Raw genomic sequence first — 22,693 nt, 5'->3', positions numbered from 1 at the left:
GAGCCTGGGGCGTGAATGCGAGCGAGGAGGGAAGCCGGATGGGGGTGGGAGAGCCTGGGGCGTGAATGCGAGCGAGGGGAGGCAGGCAGATTAGGGAGATGCGCGTGCTTGTGTGGTCACGTGACCCGCTTTTGTGGCCACGTGCCCTCACATGCACTGTGAAGAAACCGCAGTGGTTTCACTAGACGATCGAGCACTTGAATTCTCGATCCCTCAATGCGCTTGCGGGCATTGTAGGTCACGAGACCTAATTAAAAGACCCCATAATCTGAAGATTCACTAGAGAGGTAAGATGCAGAAAGGTGGTTGTTGAACCACAACACAGCTTTTAGGTGTAAACATCTGAAAGAATTAATAAGAGTCCCTTCTCTTTTTTTCATCCACAGTTTACGGTCCTGATGAGAACCCCATAACAAAAGGGAGTTCGAAACGCGTAGACCTTTTTTCTTTGTGAACCATAAGGAAATATAAATAATATTTGCATTGAGTTGATTTAGTGTACAAAGTATACTATGGTTCCTGTACAAATTGTATATGAAATGTACATAAAAATGGTTATTGCAAGTAAAATATTTGAGTGTGAATGTGTGGAATGTAAGAACTTGTAGAGAGTGAGTGTGTATGGCTGATACCAAGGGGTATAGTATCAACTAGGGGTATATGTGTTGATTCAATGTTTTTGTAGATATGTCTTCCTTGTTTGTAATGTATAAATAATCCGCTGAAACAAATGAAAAAATGACAAACTAAATAGAAATTAAAACTTCAAGATTAATTCTAAAAATCAATTTTGCCCTCATAGTGTTTAATTCGTATGACGGATATTGAAATAAAAACTTTGTGATTTATATTGGCAGCATTGGCAGTTGTTCTATAGTATACATTAGGCAGGGTTTGGCCTTGCTGTCTGGGAACCCATACCCAGTGTCGCATATCATGTGCACACCTTAGCCCAGATGCCTCAAACACCAAGGAGATTCCACTTGAGTGTAGGCTAACTAAGAATAGCAGCTTTACAGTGGTTAAATGTACTTTTCTAATGTCCCATCCCTCTTTGGAACGGTGCAAGAGACCCATCTTGGTTTAGTGAAATATCAAAAAAAAAATATTACCTCTAAATGCATTATCTGGATGTAAAAACATAGCATCCCAGAGTAGGACAATGCCTACGGTTCACCCTATTTCGACACCCAGGATGTATTAGGCCCCCACTCCACGAAGTGTTAGTTCAAATATCACAAATTAAAGTGCAACTGTGTTTTCAAGATGAGTGGAAGAACCCTACCTTGTGCGTGAGCAAGTGCTGCTTTAGATGGTGGATCTGGCTGAACTCCATGCCACACTCGGTGCAGACAAACGGCCGTACATTCTGATGCTTCAACATGTGATTTTGCAGCTGGCTGCGGTAGTGGAATGTTTTGTTACATTCTAGGCACTCGTACAGTGTGGGACCCTGGTGTGAGGATATGTGACGCTTCAGCTGCGTGAGTGTGGCAAAATCCAGCCCACACTCCACGCACACGTGGCAGCGCCCGTTCTCGTGCTTCACTTCATGCGCTTTCAGCTCACTGGGGTAGGCGAAGCCACGGCCGCAGAAGCGGCAGCTGTATGGCTTCACGTCAGTGTGCAGTAGCATATGCCGCTTCAGGTGGCTCGTCTGAGTGAACGCCTTGCCACACACTTCGCACTTGTGTGGCCGTGTGCCTTGGTGAGTTAAAAGATGTGTCTGCAGGTGACTTGGCTGTTTGAAGAGTTTGTTGCAATGGGGGCAGCAGTGGGGTTTGACGCCACTGTGGCCAAGGATGTGTGTCACCAAGTTGTACTTTGAGGTGTAGGATTTCTCACACATGCGACATTGCCACCGTTTCTGCCGGTCACCAGTTTCCACCAAGTAGGAATCATCAATCTGGACATTGATGTCAAGACGGTCCAGTTGAGCCTTTTTGTTGCGTTCCATGCTAGAATCATTTGTGTCGAAATCGGGCTCATTTGAGGATTCTTGCCACACATAGTTCTGTCCGTTTTCTCTAGGCAATGTGGGCACATGACCGTCTGTCTCCGTTGAAGAATGTTGGTCCATATCACACTCCCTCTTCACATTGTCGGACTCTGTGCCTTCAGGGACTGCATCCATTGTGGACTCAGAGTAGCCATCTTGCGCAATGTCCTGGCGGTCCTGAGAATAAGCCTGTGTAGCTATATCAGTTTGTTGGTGTGAGTTCCGGATACGTCGGGGTCTCCGGCGGAATGTACTCAGGTCGATCATTTTCACACTCCTGCTTTGGACAGTGGTTTGCTCCTCTTGGCCTTCCAGAGGGTTTCTCTCAGTTTCATTCTTACGTGATGAAGGGGCAGTCACCTGATACATGTGATCTATTCCATCCTCTTCTTCGGCTTTCTCATATTTAATTTTAGGCACAAGCCTTACAGGGGGTCTCTTTTTCCTCCTTGTGTGTTTTTCTGCCTCCAATGCCTCGTCTTCCTGTGGTTCTGCTGCGACCCGAAACCCCGCCTCCGAGTAAGCGCCACCCTCTGGCTGCTCTGCTTCAATAGGTCCGCTGTCTAACAGCTCATTCCCAGAGGATGGGAAAAAGCCGCTAGGACTAATGGTGGCCCCAAGTAGCTCATTTTCCGACACCAGGCCTAGGACTGCTGCCTGAGCCAAGGAGAGCACCACCACAGCGTCAGTCTGCGTGCCGAAGTCGGTGAAGCGATCCATCTCTCATACCATCTGGCTAGTTTAGCATTTCTGTAAAGATAAGAGCAAAAATGATTAGCAACTTCACTAGTAAATTCTTAAAGCATTGCAATATTTTAAAGTGGGCCCTAGTTAGAAGCATCAAAAAAACACCAATTATTCATTTGACATCTGTGGGCCGAGGGGGCACCTAAGTTGCCCCTCCTATTGATCCCTGCACCCCGTAGCATGCACCACGAGGGGCCTGCCACGGGGTGCAGGGATGAACACCATCTGCCATTTCCCTATGAGAGCATGTATTACGACCGGTTTACAGCTGTAAGGCATACTCCCATAAGGAAATGTCAGAATGCGATCGAACTGTGTTCAGTTGCATCCTAATGAGGCGGGCGGGTCGGAGACCAGAGTCGGTCCAGTTTTTGAGACGGTATCGTCCGCCCGACATCATAATCGCCCCCAGTCTATATGTGTTTCATGAAGTTTTGCCTAGTTTTTCTCCCAGTGGTGCCCCAAAGCAAGGAGAACGAAAGAAGCAGAAGGAAAAAAAACTAAATTAAAAGGGGCAAGAATTAAAAGGAGAATGAGAGAGAGAGAGAGAGAGAGAGAGAGAGAGGGAAAGAGAGAGAGAGACTTGAGAATGCAAGGTGAGAAGCAGGAATATTAAAAAAACAAGCATTGATAGAGCCAATCTGCCCAGCGTGAAAAGCTGTGGGAAGAGGCTCAGTCATGGATTGCCTTAGAATCCCCCGCACAGCTTTAAAATCAGAACACTACTCCGTCTACATGGGTTTGCACTCCCTGTAGTGACCACTTTTGATCAGTTCAACACCATCGCTCACTGTGCAAAAGAGCCAACTACTGAAGTGGGCTGACACAATGGCCTATGTTGTATACTGTGATGAGCAGAATGAAAGCTTAACAAATCAATAGACGAAGAAGGCTGACCCAACATCCATCTATGTATGCATAGATTGCTTGTATTTACCTTTTTATTAAATGAGGCAGGTGAGACAGCAATGCTACATTTAAGCACTAAGATCTGGGTTAATACATGGAAGTGAAACTTTATACAAGCATCTTAGAAGACTGCATACTAGAAAACTGATTGTGTAGGCTGTAGTGACTTCCTGACTTGACTCTAATGCCCTCTTTTTTGGACTCCCTGTAAAACTATAAAACAAACTTCAGATAATACAAATTGATGCTGCCTGGTTATTTTGAGTACCACAAAAAGATAATCCATTAGACCGGGGTTTAAACAGCTCCGCTGGCTGACAGTGAACAAGAGGATCATTTTTAAAGCTCTGCTGACCACTTTCAGAGCCGTTCATAAACAAGCATTGGCATAGCCACTAGGTCTCGCCTTTGGGACCTTATAAGTATTTAGTTATGCAGCACAATATCCTTGGTGCAACAACATCAACTGTTGCATGGCTAAACACTTATAAGGTCCCAAAGGCGAAACCTATTGGCTAGGCCAATGCTAGTTTTTTATGTACTCCATACTAATCCAAGGCCAACTAGAGAGTAACTGCATCAACCCTGGCCATAGTGTGCTGCATGATAAATGGGACCATCTAGGTGTCTTTTCTATGGTAAGTTGGATTCCTTGCATGCTGCAGAAATAGCACACAGAATTAGAGGTGAAGAGCAACGAACACAGGCTCTGTGTAGTAACTGACATGGCCAGCTGCCACTGCTACTGTTTAAAGCAGCCCATAGATTACTACTATGTAGCCCTAGCCGTTGCATGTTGAAACCATGAAAAAATAGTACAAAAGTCTGCCTTTTGTGTAATGAGCCAAATAGTTTGTGAAAGAAACAAAAAGTATACGAAATATTGTTTTTATTATTTGAGCACCGTATTGGGATGTAATGCTACTTCACGCTAATGCAACGGGGAAAAGACCCGGGAAGAAACTTAAAATAATGGATGCTCGCAATGAATATTAGGATCTTCAATTGCTGGTTTGTAAAATTCGGTTCCTCTGCCACACCTCATTCGTTATTAGGAACAGCGAGTAGATCGCTCCATTATTCAGAAGCCTAAAAAAAAAAACATCAGGCAGCGCGAGTGTCAGAAAAACAGACAATGCAGGGTCTCTTGTGTAAAGTTTACTTTATTGCAAACATATGGTAACAAAAACTGATTAAAAAATAGTCTGCAAAGAGCCCCCACCTCCCCGAAGGATTTCTGAAAGTCAAATCAAACTACATGAATAGAAATGGAGTGTACAAAACCTTTGAGCAATGCACAAAATATTCTCGGAATCTGTCCGACATTTGGTTAGGCGACCAAAGGTGAGCACTGTCCAGACTGGTGCCCCTTTCATCACTTGCAAAAAACAGCAGGGATGGGGCGGGTGCAAGTAAAAGAAATCAGTGACAGGAAGTCTGCAGCCAAGTTTCTTTTTTATTGGCTGCCTTCTGAGCACATCGAATGCTGACGGCTTGCTTTTCAGCAGCGTACAGTCCTCTACAATTATCTAGTTGTCTGCACACTCACTGTTTTATAAGAAATCGGTTTCATGTCTTAACAAGTGCATGTGTGTATAACATTATTCGATGTGCGACAGTGAGGTTCTTGGACCAAGAGGGGTTCAAGAAGTAGAAACAAAGGCTGTGTGAATTGTAATGCATAGTTAGCCACTCCCCTCCCATTCAAGGAAGTCTCATAGCATCAATTATCTCTTCGGGAAACATCTGATGTGTTGCGTTTGCTTTACTGATAACCCCGTAGACCTACGTGCAAAACCGTCTTTTGCATATCAGTTGACCAGGTGTTGTGAGTGGGAGGAATAGCTTGCTTCCCGAGCAAAGGGACTTGCTTGTTTGATGCCTGAGCTCGCACAGGATCTTTTTTGAAGCACATACTCGTGCTTGTGGCACGCTCCTGCTCACTCCTGCAAGGTGGATGCCGCCACAAGCACGAGTATGTGCTTTCGAAAAAGAGCAGAACGGCTAAAGGTCTCCTATAAAGCGCATGTGCGCTGCGTAGGCGAGACCTAAAAAGGGACCTTTTTCTTCGGCAGAGATCCAGAGAGTATGTGCCAAAGAGAGATTTTCATTCCCTCAATCAGGGCCTCTTTGTCATTTCAAGAATAAAGTTGGCTAGGCGAAGGGGTAGGCTTTCTCATATGTGGTGGCGAAACAGTGGAATAGTTTGCCCCTGGAGCTCAGGAAGTCATGTTCTGCACTTTGGTTTAAAAAAGATTTGAAGACATTCCTCTTTAGGAAGAACTAGGTGATGTATAGAGGAGTCCTACTGGCGAACGCCGGGAAGCTTTGGGGAAGCAGCTGTTTGCGCTTTAACAGTAGTATTTTATTCATTCATTCAAACCATAACTGCAAACTGACGATAACTGGGTGAAGAATAGGGCTGTAGGAATACTGGGGAAGGGATAATTACAAAGAAAGTAAAATATGAAGGAGGATGGAGAGGATGGTACTAAAAAAGTGACAAACAGGAGGGATAGTGAATGGTGTAGGAGGAGCACAGCACGGAGCAGCAGAAGGGAAATGTTGTGTGGGTGAGACACATGAAAAAAATGCAAAACAGCAAATGAAAGGAAAGGAACACAAAAGAAACTGTGAAATAATGAGAAAGCGGTGAACAATGGAAAAGGACAGAATGAAAGGTGTCCATTCTGGTTGACGGGGAAAGAAGCAATGAGACAATGGATGGAACGCAGACCATAGAGAAGGGCATGATGAACAGAGTGAGACAGAATAGCAAACTGTGTGCATTTAGGAGAAAACTACAAAGCCTGTGGAACTAAGAGGCAAGTCCTGTTTATGACGTGCAGAGAGAAAGGAGGACTTGATGGGCACAGTGCTGAGGCTGACAGAAGAGTGGGGAACACGGTGGTCAGGAATCCGGGAAAATACTTTTTGTTCCATATTACCAACAGTAAACCAGGAGGACGGCCACAGATGAGCTGTGGAAGAATGCATTGAGAAGGATGTTGCTTCTATGGCACAGACACAGAAAAACTCCTGATAGAGGTAACAAAAATTCAAAGTGGATATTGACGTGGGACTCCATGAAAAGCATCTTAGGTTGAGTCTCAGGAAGTGGTGCACACCACATGAAGGGATTTCTATAAGTCACTAGAGGCAGGAAAGACACAAGCCAGTCCGAAAGACACCAGTCAGTCTCATAAATGGTGATGAAACTCTTAAAAGATAAATAATATAAACTTCAAATGGGTAGGTTATACAATCACTGCTACAAACTTTCACAGCCCCAAGTAATGGCTGACAAATTCAGTTAAAGAGAGCAGGAGAAAGAGTGTGTGTGAGAGCGAAAGAGGGAGAGAGACAGGCAGACAGTTAAGAGGGGGAATTTCAGCAATGGAAGCCTAAATACAAGCCAGCAAAGAGCACCACACAGGGCCAGAGTTCAGAAAAGGGAATGAGGGAGGTGATGGTGAAAAAGTTTTAAAGAGCGCTCGGCTACTCAAGAGTATCCCAGCGCTGTACGGTCTAGGGAAAACAGATCAAAATGACAATTACTGGGAGACAAGCCAGGTCTTGAGCTTTTCCGTAAAAGCAGCTTCAGCCATTGTTTGGCTCAATCTAGAGGGAGCTTGTTCCACCCAACAGGGCTCAAGTAAGTAAAGGTGCGACTGCCTACAGTAGCCAGACGAACTCTAGAAAGTTGGCCAGATGATAATTGGATGAACGTTGGGCTCTTGTCGGATTGTAGAAGGCAATCCTGACCAAGTAATAGTCAGATCCAGACTGATGGAGAGCTCTATGCATTAATAGAGCTGATTTTATGTTTTTCAATGGAAAGCCAGTGCAGATTACGCAAATGTCTGGAGAAGTGTTCACATCCTGGAAGACCAAGAACCAAGCAAGCTGCCATGTTCTGAACAGTATGGAGTCTATTCAAACAATACTTTGGCAGGCCAGCATATAATCTGTTGACATAGTCCAATCTGGACATCATCCGGTCCAGTGACGGAGGGGATGCTGGCATGATAACAGCAATTGCAAACACAAGGAGTTGATGGACGGAACGCTGAAACGTTTCAGACACTCACCCCCAGTCACAGATCCATCATCGTTCTTTAGCTCACTTCGCCACCCCAGTTCAGATCCAACCATATGCAAATCAGTTTTGACTCAGTTTCTCGGGTAACAGTTTCTCGTGTAACAGTCCATCCCGAACTCCCAAGCCAGGTCTTACCTGGACCGGAAACAAGCATCCTGGGACTGGTTTCGGGGTAACATCCATCATAAGCCAGGCTAGCTTGAATCCAGTGGCAAAGTGAGCAAGGGACCCACATCTAGGCATGCTCTGCCAATTAACCGCATGCGTCCGGCCGCTATTTTTGCGCTGCGCAGCTTTTTTCAAAAAGCCGCGTTACATGACGAGCTGCAGAAGGGGTTAAGGGCGAACAAAGAAAACACAAGGGGATGATGGACGGACAATCACACTCAGACCCAGATCTGGGTTGAATCCGCGCAAGTAATAGGAAGTCTATAAGCCCCTTTTTAGAATGTTGTTGATTTTTTCTTCAAATAAACAATAGTTTATCCCGAGTGACAGCCAAGTGTGCTGCCTCAGATGAGTCCTATAAAAGTAAAGGGACTGAAACACTCACAGTTAGGGCAAAGGGGTTTGGGGTCTTCTCCCCATTAAAGAAAGTAACAAAAACAAAAAAAAAGAGAGAGAGAGAGATGGATAACAGCTAGGAATTGAAATGATATCTTACTTTACTTTAAAAGAAACCTTAAAACTTCACTGACAAAACCAAAGGTTAAAGAGATGTTATAGTTAGGTGAAAATGTCAGTTAAAACAATGTTTAGAACTGGTGAATTGAAGTGGTTTTGTTAGTTTCAGTTATCTCAAGTAACTATAACTGGCGACCGCGCTATGCAGTGATGCTATCAATGAGCTCATCGTCGCAATGAGTGATGTAATATGTGAGGCAAGGCGAGGGTTCTTGTAGTTACTACAGGGCACCAATTATAGTTATTTGCGATAACTAGAACAGGTGACTTTCAGTGGTTTTGTTAGTTTAAAACAAATTTGGTGAAATTCCATTCAGTCGTTTTGGCTGTAGCTGGGTCTCATTTTCCTAATTAAAATTGCATTGAGAAAACACGTTTCGGTCCCCCTTCCCTTTTCTCGGTCCCCTCACGGCAGATCATCCCAAAACACTCCAGGAAGAAGCTAGTGTGGATGAGAATGTTTTGGAAAGTTTCCTGAAGATGCGTCAAAGGGCGCTGTGGTCCTATCTGTGAGTGGGTGTGTCTGTGTGTGTGTTTGTATATAAACTCATAAAGGGCTTTACCCCTAATTAAAACTTAATTTTATAAATATCCACTGAGGAAAACCATTAAATAGTACTGACTCCAACAGATGTTGAGGCAGACAGAGGTCATGCAGGGACATTGTAAAAATGTTTACAGCAAAGCAAGGGTGATGGGGAACAAGAAGACAAAAGAAATGCTGGAGACAAAAAAAGTTAATGAATATTACAGGAGGTGTTTGATAATCACAAAGGAACAATATCGTAAAAAACAGGAGTAAAGCTTCAGATTGTTTGGAGAAAGTGAACAGAAAGCAGGCCAGACCTGTTATGCTTGTTTTCATCATCTGCTTTTGAAACCGAATATAAGGTTAAAAAGGCAAAATGAGAGAAAGGGTGGGATTGAGTAATGGGAGAGTAAAACACAGCATGGGCAGAGGCAGTGAACAGAGCAGGGATTAACAATAAGAAAGAAAAAAAACGTGCGAGGAAAGAAAGGGAAGAACCAGGTCAAACGAAAGGGGTGGGAAGAAGAGTGGGAGAGAAGAGGCAGCTAGGGGAAAGAGCAGGAGAGACGGAAGGAAGGGGGAAGGGAAGCGTGGGAGAAGGGAGGCATGAGAAGAGGAGGAGGGGCGTGCGACAGGAGGCAATAGACTGCTGGAGAGAAAAAGAACGGCGGAGGCAGAAAAAAAGAGGGGGAGAGCGGGTGAGGAAAACAAGAGGGAGGTAGAGAGGGGGCAGGAGCTGAACAAAGAGCGACGCAAAGGGAAGGAACATGAAGCCACAGAAGAATAACGTGGGGGAGGGGGAGCAGAAGAAAAACTGAAAGAGGAAGAATATACAGGAGCCATCGCGGCACGGGAGGGCCGGAGAGCAGGAGGGCAGAGGGGGTAGAGGTGGTAGAGGTGCAGCGTGGCCTCGATTTGAAAGGCCATGAGTTCTAGACTAGGTTTAACCTACCCTAGATCCACCTATTCACTAAAACTTTTCGTCTGCACACTTAACTGGCGCAGTGTGCACTTCGAGCATGTTGCCAAGTACCTATATTTCGGAATTTCTGACACCACATCTTTATATTTTGAAATTCACATTTGCAATTCTCCCTGCTGAAAAAATAGAAGGATGCTACTACGATAAACTGAAATGGGTTATTTTATAATAAAAGCAAAGAAGATAGCGAAAAAGGCCGAAAAGGAGGAATGAAAGTTAAACACAAATAAAAATGAAAGATAAACAGATGGAGAAACAGACTTATCACGATAATTGGAGAGAGAAAGAGGGAGTTAAAGGTGATCAACAATGAGAGGCGAGTGAGATTTTGAGGGCCGTAATGAGACACGAAGACAGAGTGAACTGAAGCATGATAAGGAAGAATGAAATTACAGAATGTGCGGGAAATCAGACGAGAACAAACTAAAGGGAGGGAGAAGTGAAATGGGGAAGGGAAGTGATGAATATGTGACCAAATATAGGTAGAGGGGCAGAGTCGAATTAAGAAAAAAAAGAAAATGGGTAAAGGGAAGTGGAGCAGATCTGGGTATGACAAGCACTGGCAAAGTCAACAGGTCTTGCCATTTCGAAGCTAGCCCCCTTGGCTTTGTCAATGACTTTCAGTAGTAGGGAGCCGCTAGTCGGTGAGCCGTGGATAGTAGGCTGGTCACGGAAAAGCCGCAGGGCACCGCCTGGCTGCAGGAGCATCTGTGCCCGTGGAGAGGCGCTGCCGTGTGGGCTCACCATGTGTAGAGAAGAGGTGTCACTGGGAGGCTAGCAAAATAAACTTTTATAAAACTGCGATGCAGTAAAAAAAAAATATCCCTTTGTGAACATCATGAAAGCAAGACAGAAAACACTGAACGCGTGATAATCGACCATATCTTTCAGACGTAAAATATTGCCTCAGCAGTTCTCCACTAGATGGGGAAGGATCCATCCAAACAGCCAATAGCAAGACAGGAAGACTTAAATATTTCTGGGTTGATCAAACATATGACTGAACATTTTTCATGCCGATGACTGAAGGTTTCTAACCTAAAGAAGCTAATTAAAAGTACACTATATGTGAACATTAATAAATGCAGAAGGTCTTGAATTGAGATCAGTCATTAGACTGGTCTTATCATCCAGTCTTCTCCATTACAACCCACAAAGCCTCCTCACAAAAGGTCAACCAAACAACACGCTCATTACACAACTTCCCTTTTAATGGTCTTCAACAAACCATCACCTTCTTCTCTCCAGCAACCCACCCATGATTCACTCATTCCCCCCTTCAACACCCTTCCACAGGACATAACTGAAATCCATACTGGCCTCCCAAGCACAAAAAAGGCAAATCTATATCTTACACACACCCAGTTACACCTCAGCAATAAACATCTATAAAAGACCAATTTTCAAGGTTGAAACTCCTGCACTCAGTGCCACTATTCTCCAAGCAACATGCAAAACACGCAAACAGATAATCGCTGACCAAGATTACTATTACAAGTAATAATTTGTTTTCTTATATAACCTCACAGCTCAAGCACAATAAATGCGAGATATTACTAGTTTCCAATCTAGTGGTACTCACTTCACTGACCTTGGAAGGATGAAATGCTGAGTTAGTTTACCGGGACGCAAACTGGTAATTGTCAGATCACAGGTGATATTAGTGTTTAACTCATTAATTCATCGTAAATGACCAAACATTTCGTGGCAAACAAGCCAAAACTGAAGGTTGTAAAGCACTCTTCCATTAGCCCCAGACTTTACATAGTACAGAAATACCCAACACACATGTCAACAACAAAATCAATACAAACAGACCTAATTTTAAGACCATAAAGTGAAATGCCACATATCTCCAACACACCTCCTTCCTTTCTGGAATTCCTCTGAACCCTTAACAATTCAGTTTCTCACCTCTATTATAGATTTTCTAAACCAATTGCCTTCAATGGCAACATCCACCCCATCAATCTTTAATGTGCTACTACTCAAGGTCTTCACACACCTACACAATGTGGTCATTTCCTCAGAGGCATCTTCCACACAGGTTTATAAAATGAGTCAAATTCTAGCCCCTGCTCCCAAAAATATTTTGAACAAGACAAACAATTTAACTACTGCCCTGTTTCCCATCTCCCCTTCCTGGGAAAAATCCTTGAAAGGGAAGTCGCCAACCAGTTCCAAGAACGTCTGAAACTTCGAAGGCAGGCCCAACTCTATTGGTCTAGATGTCACTACATCATAACACTGAGAGGGCAATCGTGATGAAAAAAGGTGTTCTAAGGATCAAGGACAATAGAACCTCTGCCTCCTGTTACTTTTCAATCTCTTCAATGGCCTTTGATACTCTTGACGATCTAGTTCCGCTATAGACCATCGTCTCATACATGCCTAGCACTCTAAACATATTGAAAGTCTTCAACTACTTCTCTGATAGAAAGAAAACTATATGGTCAAATAGACGCATTCACATTTCCACCCTTTTCTCACCCATGACGACCTAGAGGGCTCCATTTTCTCCACATGTTATTCAGTATTTACCTGGAGACATTGGGTGTGCTTGTTTGCCAACAAGATTCACTAGCACACCAACAGCAGCAGCTATACTTCAAAGTGTGGCCAGCTAGAAATATTATTAGAACATTGGAATGTTGGGAGTTCCATTGAAAACAATGGAGTGCTCCGGGCTTATAATGGCTGGTATAAGCCTGGAGCTCCAACATTCCAATGTTTCTTTGTTCACAGCTCTGGCTGTGAACAAAGGCTTCAGGGAGCCTGAGGGGATTCCAATCCCCTCACGCTCCCAAAAGGCTTTGTTTTTTTTGTTAGAACATTCTGTCCTCTAGTGACAGAATGTTCTAATATAGCCTTATAGCCCTTCGTAGATGGGCTATACCGCTATTAAAGTCCCTCTCCCTTGTTAAAGGCCCTCACCTTCGGCTCAGGGCCTTTAACGCTGGAGAGGGCCTTTAATAGCCGGTATAGCCCTCTACGGCGGGCTATAAGGCTATATTAGAACATTCTGTCCTCTAGTGACAGAATGTTCTAATAGCCTTATAGCCCTTCGTAGATGAGCTATACCGCTATTAAAGTCCCTCTCCCTTGTTAAAGGCCCTCGCCTTCGGCTCGGGGCCATTAACGCTGGAGAGGGCCTTTAATAGCCGGTATAGCCCTCTACGGCGGGCTATAAGGCTATATTAGAACATTGGAATGTTGGGAGCTCCATCGAAAACAATGGAGTGCTCTGGGCTTATAATGGCTGGTATAAGCCTGGAGCTCCAACATTCAAATGTTTCTTTGTTCACAGCTCTGGCTGTGAACAAAGGCTTCAGGGAACCTGAGGGGATTCCAATCCCCTCACGCTCCCAAAAGGCTTTGTTTTTTTTGTTAGAACATTCTGTCCTCTAGTGACAGAATGTTCTAATAGCCTTATAGCCCTTCATAGATGGGCTATACCGCTATTAAAGTCCCTCTTCCTTCTTAATGGCCCTCGCCTTCGGCTCGGGGCCTTTAACGCTGGAGAGGGCCTTTAATAGCCGGTATAGCCCTCTACGGCGGGCTATAAGGCTATATTATAACGCTAAAATGTTGAGTGCTCCATTGAAGAAAATGGAGTGCTTCAGACTTCTAATGGCTTGTAGAAGCCCGGAGCGCAACATGCCAATGTTTTTTTTCCCATTTTACAGCTGTTGCTATGAACAAAGGCCTCTCAGAGCCAAAGGGGATTTAAACCCCCCTCAGGCTTTGAGAGGCCTTTGTTTTTACAAATTACAACATTCTGCCCTCTACTGGCAGAATGTTGCAATAGCCTTAGAGCCCTCCGTAGTGGACTCGAAGGCCATTAAAAGCCTGCTCCCTTGTTAAAGGCCCTCACCTTTGGCTCAGGGCTTTAACACTGGAGGGGACCTTTAATTGTCGGGAAACTCCGCTATGTCAGGTTTTAAGGCTATATTACAACAGTGGAATGTTGAGAGCTCTGATGAAGAAAATGGAGCAGCCCCGGGCTTATAATGGCTGGTATAAGCCCGGAACTCCGACATTCCAATGTATGTCTTTTTGTTTCTCTTTTTATTTTAGAACATTCTACCCTTCATGGGTGGAATGTTCTAATTGCCTTATAGCTCTTCTGCCTTAGACTATACCGGATGTTAAATACCCCCTCCCTCGTTGCCCTTTAAATACTGATATAGCCCTAGTCAGCAAGCTATAGTATATTAAAACCATCAGATAATGGCCCGATATTATACAACTGGAATGTCTGACATTTACCTTTAAAGCAACCAAATCAAGAATGCCTTTTTCCTCGCTAATGTTAGCACAATCCAAGCACAGTTCAAGGCACTGAAAGACAGCATAAACTGGACAGCACCCCCATTTGCTCTCAATTTATGAAAAAATACCTATGCTTTACTTTGAAACTACTTTGTCTTTCAAAGATTAGACAAAGAAAAAAGCACATGTCATATGGTTCCAGCTTAGCCTACTGTGCAAAACCAAACCCCTCCTCCCTAAGCAACCTACACTGAATGGTCCAAGCCTGAGTCATCTAACATATCGTTAGGTGAGGAGATTACAACCAGAAGATGAACACATTTAAGAATGGGAATGAGGCCTTTACTGAGTGTTGGACTGTAAGGTCGGTAGAGAAGGGCCAGGATAGTGGTTCCCAAACTGTGCGATGCGGCACCCTGGTGCACCGCCAAAACCAGCCACGGGAGCCGCAGTCACAGTTGCTGAGCAGAGTCCATTCCATGGATTTAGGAGATCAACTACCCACTGCACAACCTGGCCAGGTAAGTCTCTTGCTACACTACAGAATGCCACCTGCATTCCACAATGGTTGCATAGAGGCGAGCAGGTGTTTTAAAAGTGCTGTGTAGAGTTAACAGTACTCATTGCAAGGCCTCAGTCTGCGGGGGTTAGCTCCTGGTACTGTAGATGGGGGTGGTAGAGGGCAGCTGAGAAGTCCGGCAGAACTGCATATGCAGACAGTGGCTGTACAGACTGGGGATCCCGTGTTTGAGACTGCCACCCACCAGTGGCGGCTCCTTCATTGGGGCCTGGGGGCGTTGCCCTACTGCTTTTTTGCAGTGCGAGAAGGCAGAAACATAAAATAGTAAAACTACCATTTTATGTTTCTGCTTCTTGCACTGCGAGAAAGCAGAAGTACCTAGTTGGGGGTGGGCGGTCCTGCTCAAGGGGCGGGGGGGAGGGAGTGGCTTGCCCACTGTTGTGGGTATTTACTGTTAAGTCGGCCCAGGGCTGACTAACCCAGTCATGTCCACTCCCCTTTTTCTCTTTGTAGGCTGCTATGTAGGCTGCTATGTAGGCTGCATGCAGCCTGCATAGAGTAAATGGCCCGGCTGTGGCTCTCTCCACTGCGCCTCACCAATCACAACACTGCCATTGCAGCGTTGTGATTGGCTTAGGGGAGCAGGAGGAGCGAGGCTGCCTAAAAAGCGCCAGAAGCAACAGGAGCCGAGGCGACGGTGTGTGATGCGGTCACGGAACAAGAGGAAGGTAAGTATTTCTATTTTATAAGATTACCATCCCACTACCCTTCAAGCCTCCCTTCTCTCCCCCCCGACCACCCCGCGCGCGAACCCACCTGCCCGTTTTGTCAGCCGGGATGGAATGAATCCATGCTTGGTTTTCGATTACCTTCCCCGAGGTACTCATGTCCTCAGATCCGTTCCTGGACCAGAGCGATCATGAGTCACGGATTCTTGGAATCTGGTTTCTTTTAGTGTACAGCTCTGACTGGAAAAGATGTCGAGGATTTTTCTGATGACAAGTTAATACTAACCGACTCATTTGTTAAAGACGTTTTGTGTCTGTATTCGAAAGGACGCTTCCTGAGAGCTGGGCATTGATAACTATATGCCGACAGCCCGCAGGGTTTACTCTTTCAGATCGCTTACACTTTCAGACCTAGCACTTACTAAGGTTCTGCTACAGTTATTTATATCCAGCTTTATTTTCATTTTTCTTTCCTATTAGTTTTCGATTCCTTAGCCAACAGCACCTACTGTGTTGTTAGAGAGCGTACAGAAACCTAGAAGTGCTCGCCATAGTGGGAAAGCCCTGGACCTTCATTTGGGCTGCCCAGGAAAGGTCTCAGTTCAGGTACACAATACTCGCCGTGTGACCCTGAGCAGATCACATTCTGTCAGTGTGACGCCCTCGCTCACCTGTTTATTAGCATCAGTCAGGAGTCTGTGTCTGCAGCATGCTTGTGGCACGGAGGGCCTCTCACCGGCTGTAGGGACACGTGGGGCAGACTGTTCATAGTCTGTGGAGTGCATGTGAAGCTGCATGTGTTTACTTGTTTCACTGCATATAGGAATGCATCTTGGATGGCTGACAAGATGGACAATTTAAGTGATCCTGCTTAGGTTCTTTGTTGCTTAGGAAAAGCAAATACAAACTCCTATGACCTCCACTTGGAAGTGAGCTGGACTCCTGTGGCTGGAGTACGCAGGGCAACACACAACTTTGAAGTGCAGAGACTCCCCCGGCATCTTCCTGCTTCCTTCATTACTCAGTGTCATTCTTGCAGACAGTTTGGTGGAGTTGTTTGGTAGGAATGGCTCTTTTTCTCATCTGCACGCAAAAGGCCATGTCCACCCTCTTGCTCATTCGGTTGTTTAAAAAAGGTAGACCATAACAAACTGAATTTTATATTGCTTTTCGCAGCGCTGCCACGTGCCTGTAGGAAATGTGACAACATTTGGTATTCTGGCTTTTCAGTCAAAAGTAGGTTGCCGTTTGGGATTTGTAGCTTTATTTTTAACCCCTAGTATGGGTCCTCAAATCTTAAATGCAAGTTAAATTGGTTAAAAAGTCAGAATTGACCAGAGGTGTTACATAAGACATGCAGACACTTAGCATCGAGTCGGCGATGCTGTTCTCTGGTGTGTAGTGATATCACGATAAGCCATTAGGCAGGACGTCAAGCAATCGTGAATATCACTAGAACCCTATGCTGGAAAGGAAGCAATTGTCATTGTATGATAAAATGATGAGCTACATTCCCTAAGCACTAGTGTCCAAGTAAATTCATCACCCAGTCAATCATGGTATTGTACATGTTAGCTTGTGGTTCTATCCAGTATGATTAAGAATAGTTGTGCTAATGCGGTACCAGTAAATTGTTGTTCATTTTAGTTCCATATTTCCAGAGCATTCTCGTTATGTGTCAAACTTCTATAAGGTTTCTTAACTCCCACAACTCCAACCAGTAGTATTGAGTGAGCGGTTCTTCACACCTTCTGGTTTGCTTGAAAATGCACCATTTGCCCACCCTTTTTTCAAAATTCCCTCGAGGGGTGAACCCCCCACGAACCCCCCGTAGGTGGTTCAGGCTCGCTCGCTACGTTTGATCACCGCAGTGAAGTACGACAATTGTTTTATGCCCTACCACTTTCAAATGTTACCAGCCCCCATTGCCACCCATACCCTAGAGGAAAAAATCATTTTGAAGGTCATGGCTAAAAACTGATAGAATTGGCTTTAACGAGGCACCGAGACCTTCAGCCTTTATTAGAAACGTGATATTTATTTCCTTTTGTAAACCATCAATACTTACTGTTTCGCTTTTTGTAGTGGGCGATTATTTGGCAGAACTGTGCAGCGTCCACATTAACTGGAAAATATACATATGGCTTCATGGCATAGCAGTTTGCTTGAGTATTGATGGACACTTTATTTTGAAGAATTGGCATAGAGTGGAACTAAACGCCACCCAGAGTTTTCCCCGCTCATCACAGACTACGGGAAGTCATTCCTCTTTGTATGAGGTATTTATATTGGAATGCATGATGGGCTGGTTAACATCTGAAAAGTACCATCAATCATCACACAGTTTGTCATATTCAGTTTATCTCCCATGTGTATTATATGCAGAAGAAAATCCATTTTGCTGCTCCTCTGCTACTACCATAGTAAACAACACGGGTGCATGCAGCTCATGGGAACAGAATTTATGAAAACCTTTGTCACTTTAACGCCAGGTCTGTTGGCTTTGCAATTGCTTGTCTTTTCTACTTGGGTAGTTTAGTTCAGTTTTTAAATTTATAGTGCACAACAGATACCCAAAAAGGGTTTCCCAGCGCAAAGAACGGGTCAGGGATGGGAGCCAGGTAGTGATAGAGTCATTATTTGTCAAATAACCAAGTTTTCAAAGATTTACGAAACTGTAAGTAATTTGTTTCGTTTCGAAGTATTGTGGGTAAAGAGTTCCAAGTGGAGGGACCAAGGAAGGCAAAAGACCTACCGCACACCCGGGCAAGTTTGAATTTGGGGACAGCAAACCTTCCTGGAGTAGCTGAGTGAAGGTTACGGGGGGGAGGGAATAGGGGCTGAATAAGGATTTAAGGTAGCGAGGGGCACAGCCTGACTTAATTTTGTGCATAAGACTCAAGGCCTTGAATTTAATTCTGTTTTCTATTTTGAGCCAATGCAGTTTGCGTCTGTACTTTGAGACTGGGGAGAACTTTGGGGCTCCACATAGAAGTCTAACAGCGGCATTTTGAACCATTTGTAATCTGTGGACTACAGCTTTGTTTGCTCCCAGGTAAAGAACGTTTCCGTAGAAGTCTTGATGTTATTAAGGCATTGACTACGGTTTTCTTGGTAGATTCCGGTGGCATCCAGCAGATTTTCCTTAACGATCTGAGGATGGGGAAGCAGGTTGCGGTTACTTTAATTGATTGAGAATGCATGCTGAGAGAGCCATCTATGATGATGCCCAGGTTTTTCACTTGAGGGGAAGGGTGCGGAAAGTTGCCCATTTCACTCGCCCAGTGTGTGAGATTCCATAAATCTGTTTGGTTCCCCAATACTAGAATCTCTGTTTTGTCCCCATTTAGCTTTAGAGAATGTTCCTGCATCCAACATGCTATTTGGTTTAAACCCATTTTGAGACTTGATATACTTAATGGTGCCATGGTTTTCATATTGCATAAGGTTCTTTGTTTTGCAACTGGTATCTAAATACCCATAATCTGGAATTTTCTGAAATCCCATCAGTGATAATACATATATCCTTGCTTCCACTCTTCTAGGTAGAAATGCAAAACCCTACATAAGAGTTGTAGAATTCTTAGAATGTTGACAGGTCATATCTAGCAGTCATACTGGAATTGTTGCCCAAGTATGCTATCGAACTTCTATTCGGAATATTGTGGATACATTTTACATTTGAATTCGACTATATTTATTATCTTATGGTCCTTAGCTTGCAGGAAAGAGAGTTAAGTCCTGTAATTGTATCTCTCTGCGTGCATTAGCACATTGGCTCTAGCATGGGACCGGATTCAATTTTACAAAATAGAGTCATGAAATCAATTTTTTCACCACAAGTGTTATCATTGCACATGAACTGATCGCCCACTAGTTCACATGAGTAATGAATGGTATGAGCTCACCAGTGCTTACCAAACTGTGCGTCGTAACATCCTTGGATGTGTCCAGCTCCAGGCTGAGCTTTCACTAAATAGATGCAGTCACTGCATGGCCCGCGGGTGCACAAATATTATGAAAAGAGAGACTAGACATATTTGCATTGCACACACTATTCTCCACACCTTCATCCCACTTATCTTCAGGGATTAAAATTGAAGTACTACTGAGGCCGGGCTTACATTTCTTACTGCCCCAACCCCGCCAAAAAAGTAATGTAATGGGGAGCCGTGGCCAGCAGTCAACTGGTCAACAGAGCTGGTGGGTCGAAAACGTTTGGAAACCACTGCTTCATAGCTCACACCAACCTCTCTATAGATCTACCATGATTGCTCAATTGTGCTATGCACAACACGTTATAAAAGTTGTTTCTGAAAAGTCCACCCCAAAAATGTTATATTTATAGTACTGAGTAACGTAGAATTGAACAAACAGACATCAAAACTTTTCTTCAGCATATCTACTGAAATCCAGCTATTCCTTTTTAAGATGGATGTCCAAGTTGAAGTGAATATCTCAATTAACTATGCAGTAAATGGGATACCAGCGGTGGTTTTTCATCCTGGAAATCATAATAGAACATTTTTTGCACCATTTATTTTCTTCTTCCTTACTGGTGTGTTCGATTTCAGGTTTCCTTGGTATCACAGGGTGAGGGCTTTACTTTCATGTTACACTCTTTCAAGGAAAGCATGAGTTGTGACTTTAGACTTGTCTTTGAGAGCATCGAGAAACGTGTGAGCATGGTCAAGGGATTGGCAGTTGGAACTGAAGATGATTAAGTCTTGACCATCTGTGTTGATAGGGGAAGTCCTTGAAAGCATGGTACTCTGTTGCTTGAATAAGGTTAGCCAAGGTAGATGGTTGAAGAACAATAAGATACATGGCTATCAGTCCAATTCATTCAGATTGGGAAGGGAGAGAGAGAGTAGTGAAATGGACCTGTTAATAAGGTCAAGGGTGTGTCTGTGAAAATTGATATCTTTGCATCTTTTTATTTCAAGGGTACAATTAAGTCTGGGTGCTTTATTATTCGAAACAAGTCGCAAAAGTAGGTTTACACAGTAATCACAAGAGGGTAATATAAGATAAATGTATACTTTACGATATTCAGGAATAGCTTACATTTTGGAGAAGCAAATTGTAAAGCAGTATATTCCCATGGATGAGTGAAGTGACTATAGTACTCCCAGTGCCATACCTGTGTCACTACATAAGGAGTCATTTTTCTGACAGGCATGGCTGTGCAGCCTTTTTCTCCTGAAGGACACTTTGTGCCTGATTTATATATTGATGCAGAAGGTACTCTGTCGCAACTGTGACGGAAGTCCCTCCCCACCAACATAGTGGTCCACCTTCCAAATATAATGGCAGAGAGACCTTAAGTTTTCCCACGGCTGTGACTACTCTGTCTTCGGCGTGACCAAACTTCTCCGATGGCCCTGTGGAGCGAGGGCCATACGAGAAATGGCTACATGACCGACCGCCCACTTTAGATGGGCGGACATGTAGCCTTTTTAGGTCTCGTCCTTTTCCATTGCGAAGCAATGGGAAATGGGGGAGAATTCATGTGCTCCATCGGATAGTCAAACCACCACTTTTTTCCGTGGCGTTTTCTTCGAGTGCACGTACAGGCACGCGCATTTGGCCCATACACTTTCATGGCCATCTGTTCCTGTTCCTAATGGCCCTCCCCCCTCCCCCAGCACAGAGCGCGCATCGCGGCCGCACAGCACATCAAAGGGCTTCTCCCAGCGTGTGCTGTGCGGCTTCTCCTCCCCTAATTATGTGGCCGGCCGTACTTGTGTTTCCTGGCCGCTTCCCGGCCGATCAACTTGTATCAGTTTGCTTACATTACCATGGTTTAAGGCACACATAATTTCCTGTATCATGCCTTGCACTCCCTACCTTATCGGGACATTCTTTGCACTTGTAATCATAGCAAACAAGGCAACTTTCGGATCAGCTACGGTCAGACAGCTATCTTGTTCGCTGTCCTTGTTTTCGACGTTTTATGTTCTCTTCCTAAGCCTTACATCAGTGACGGCCCTTCGCTAGCCTTGCACACCAAAGCCTGTGATGTCACTTATATCACAGTTGCTTGAACTAGATTACCTACCCATGCCACCTGAATTTGGCACACATTTTATATTCTCTTGCTGGACATCTCATGCCGTATCGTTATTTTTACTCCTCAATTTCCACACCTGGCATTAGTTTCTTTTCATGCCTTGCACCATTTTGTCATGCTTTACTCTACTCATGCCTTGCAAGCCCTGAACCTATTATCTTCCCTACCCAATCTTTCCACCTGATATCTTCACATGCCATATACCTGTATTCTCCTCCTATGCATATGCACCCGTTATCGTCTCTCACATCAGGAAGGTTTTGTTTCCCATGCCTGCTCCTTGCATCAATCTCATGCTCTGCACCTGAAATGTCACATCAAAGGCTCTGTGCCACTTTCACCCACACAGCAACACTTGCAGACACACAACGCCACTCACACCCACGCAAGCCCACTATCATCCACGCAACACCACACTCACCCACGCAACGCCACTCACCCAAGCAACACCACTCACACACGCAACGCCACTCATCCACGCAACCCCACTCATCCTCATCCACGCAACCCCACTCATCCACGCAACGCCACTCATCCACGCAACGCCACTCACCCAAGCAACACCACTCACACACGCAACACAACTCACCCACGCAACACAACTCACACACGCAACGCCACTCACACACGCAACGCCACTCACACACGCAACGCCACTCACACACGCAACGCCACTCACACACGCAACGCCACTCACACACGCAACGCCACTCACACACGCAACGCCACTCACACACGCAACGCCACTCACACACGCAACGCCACTCACACACGCAACGCCACTCACACACGCAATGCCACTCACACACGCAACTCACACACGCAACGCCACTGACACGCGCAACGCCACTGACACACGCAACGCCACTCACACACGCAACGCCACTCACACGCGCAACGCCACTCACACACGCAACGCCACTCACACACACAACGCCACTCACACACGCAACGCCACTCACACACGCAACGCCACTCACACACGCAACGCCACTCACACACGGGTGCAGATTCAGAGTGCAGATTCAGAAAAAACTCAGCAGCACCACCACCATTGCAATGCAATAGGTCTCGTTTTAACGCAAATTTAAGCTATAGGCCTTGTAAATGGCAAAGCCTTTTATTTATGTTCCAAAAACCAGAACGCA

General features: G+C 44.8%; 1 protein-coding gene across 1 annotated transcript in view; it reads right to left on the bottom strand.

Annotated features, from left to right (window-relative positions):
• The window catches only part of ZNF710 (zinc finger protein 710), a 194,076-nt gene that overhangs the window by 41,227 nt on the left and 130,156 nt on the right, over positions 1-22,693 (bottom strand). The window contains exon 2 of the mRNA XM_078683242.1: positions 1,286-2,749. Coding sequence (XP_078539368.1) covers positions 1,286-2,719 — 1,434 coding nt within the window. The 5' untranslated portion in view covers positions 2,720-2,749. The remainder of the gene's footprint in view (positions 1-1,285; positions 2,750-22,693) is intronic.

Source organism: Lissotriton helveticus, chromosome 3_1, assembly GCF_964261635.1.
Source record: "Lissotriton helveticus chromosome 3_1, aLisHel1.1, whole genome shotgun sequence".
Classification (NCBI taxonomy): domain Eukaryota; kingdom Metazoa; phylum Chordata; class Amphibia; order Caudata; family Salamandridae; genus Lissotriton; species Lissotriton helveticus.
Note: the sequence above shows the minus strand (reverse complement) of the source record. Positions and strands in the feature narration are given on the sequence as shown.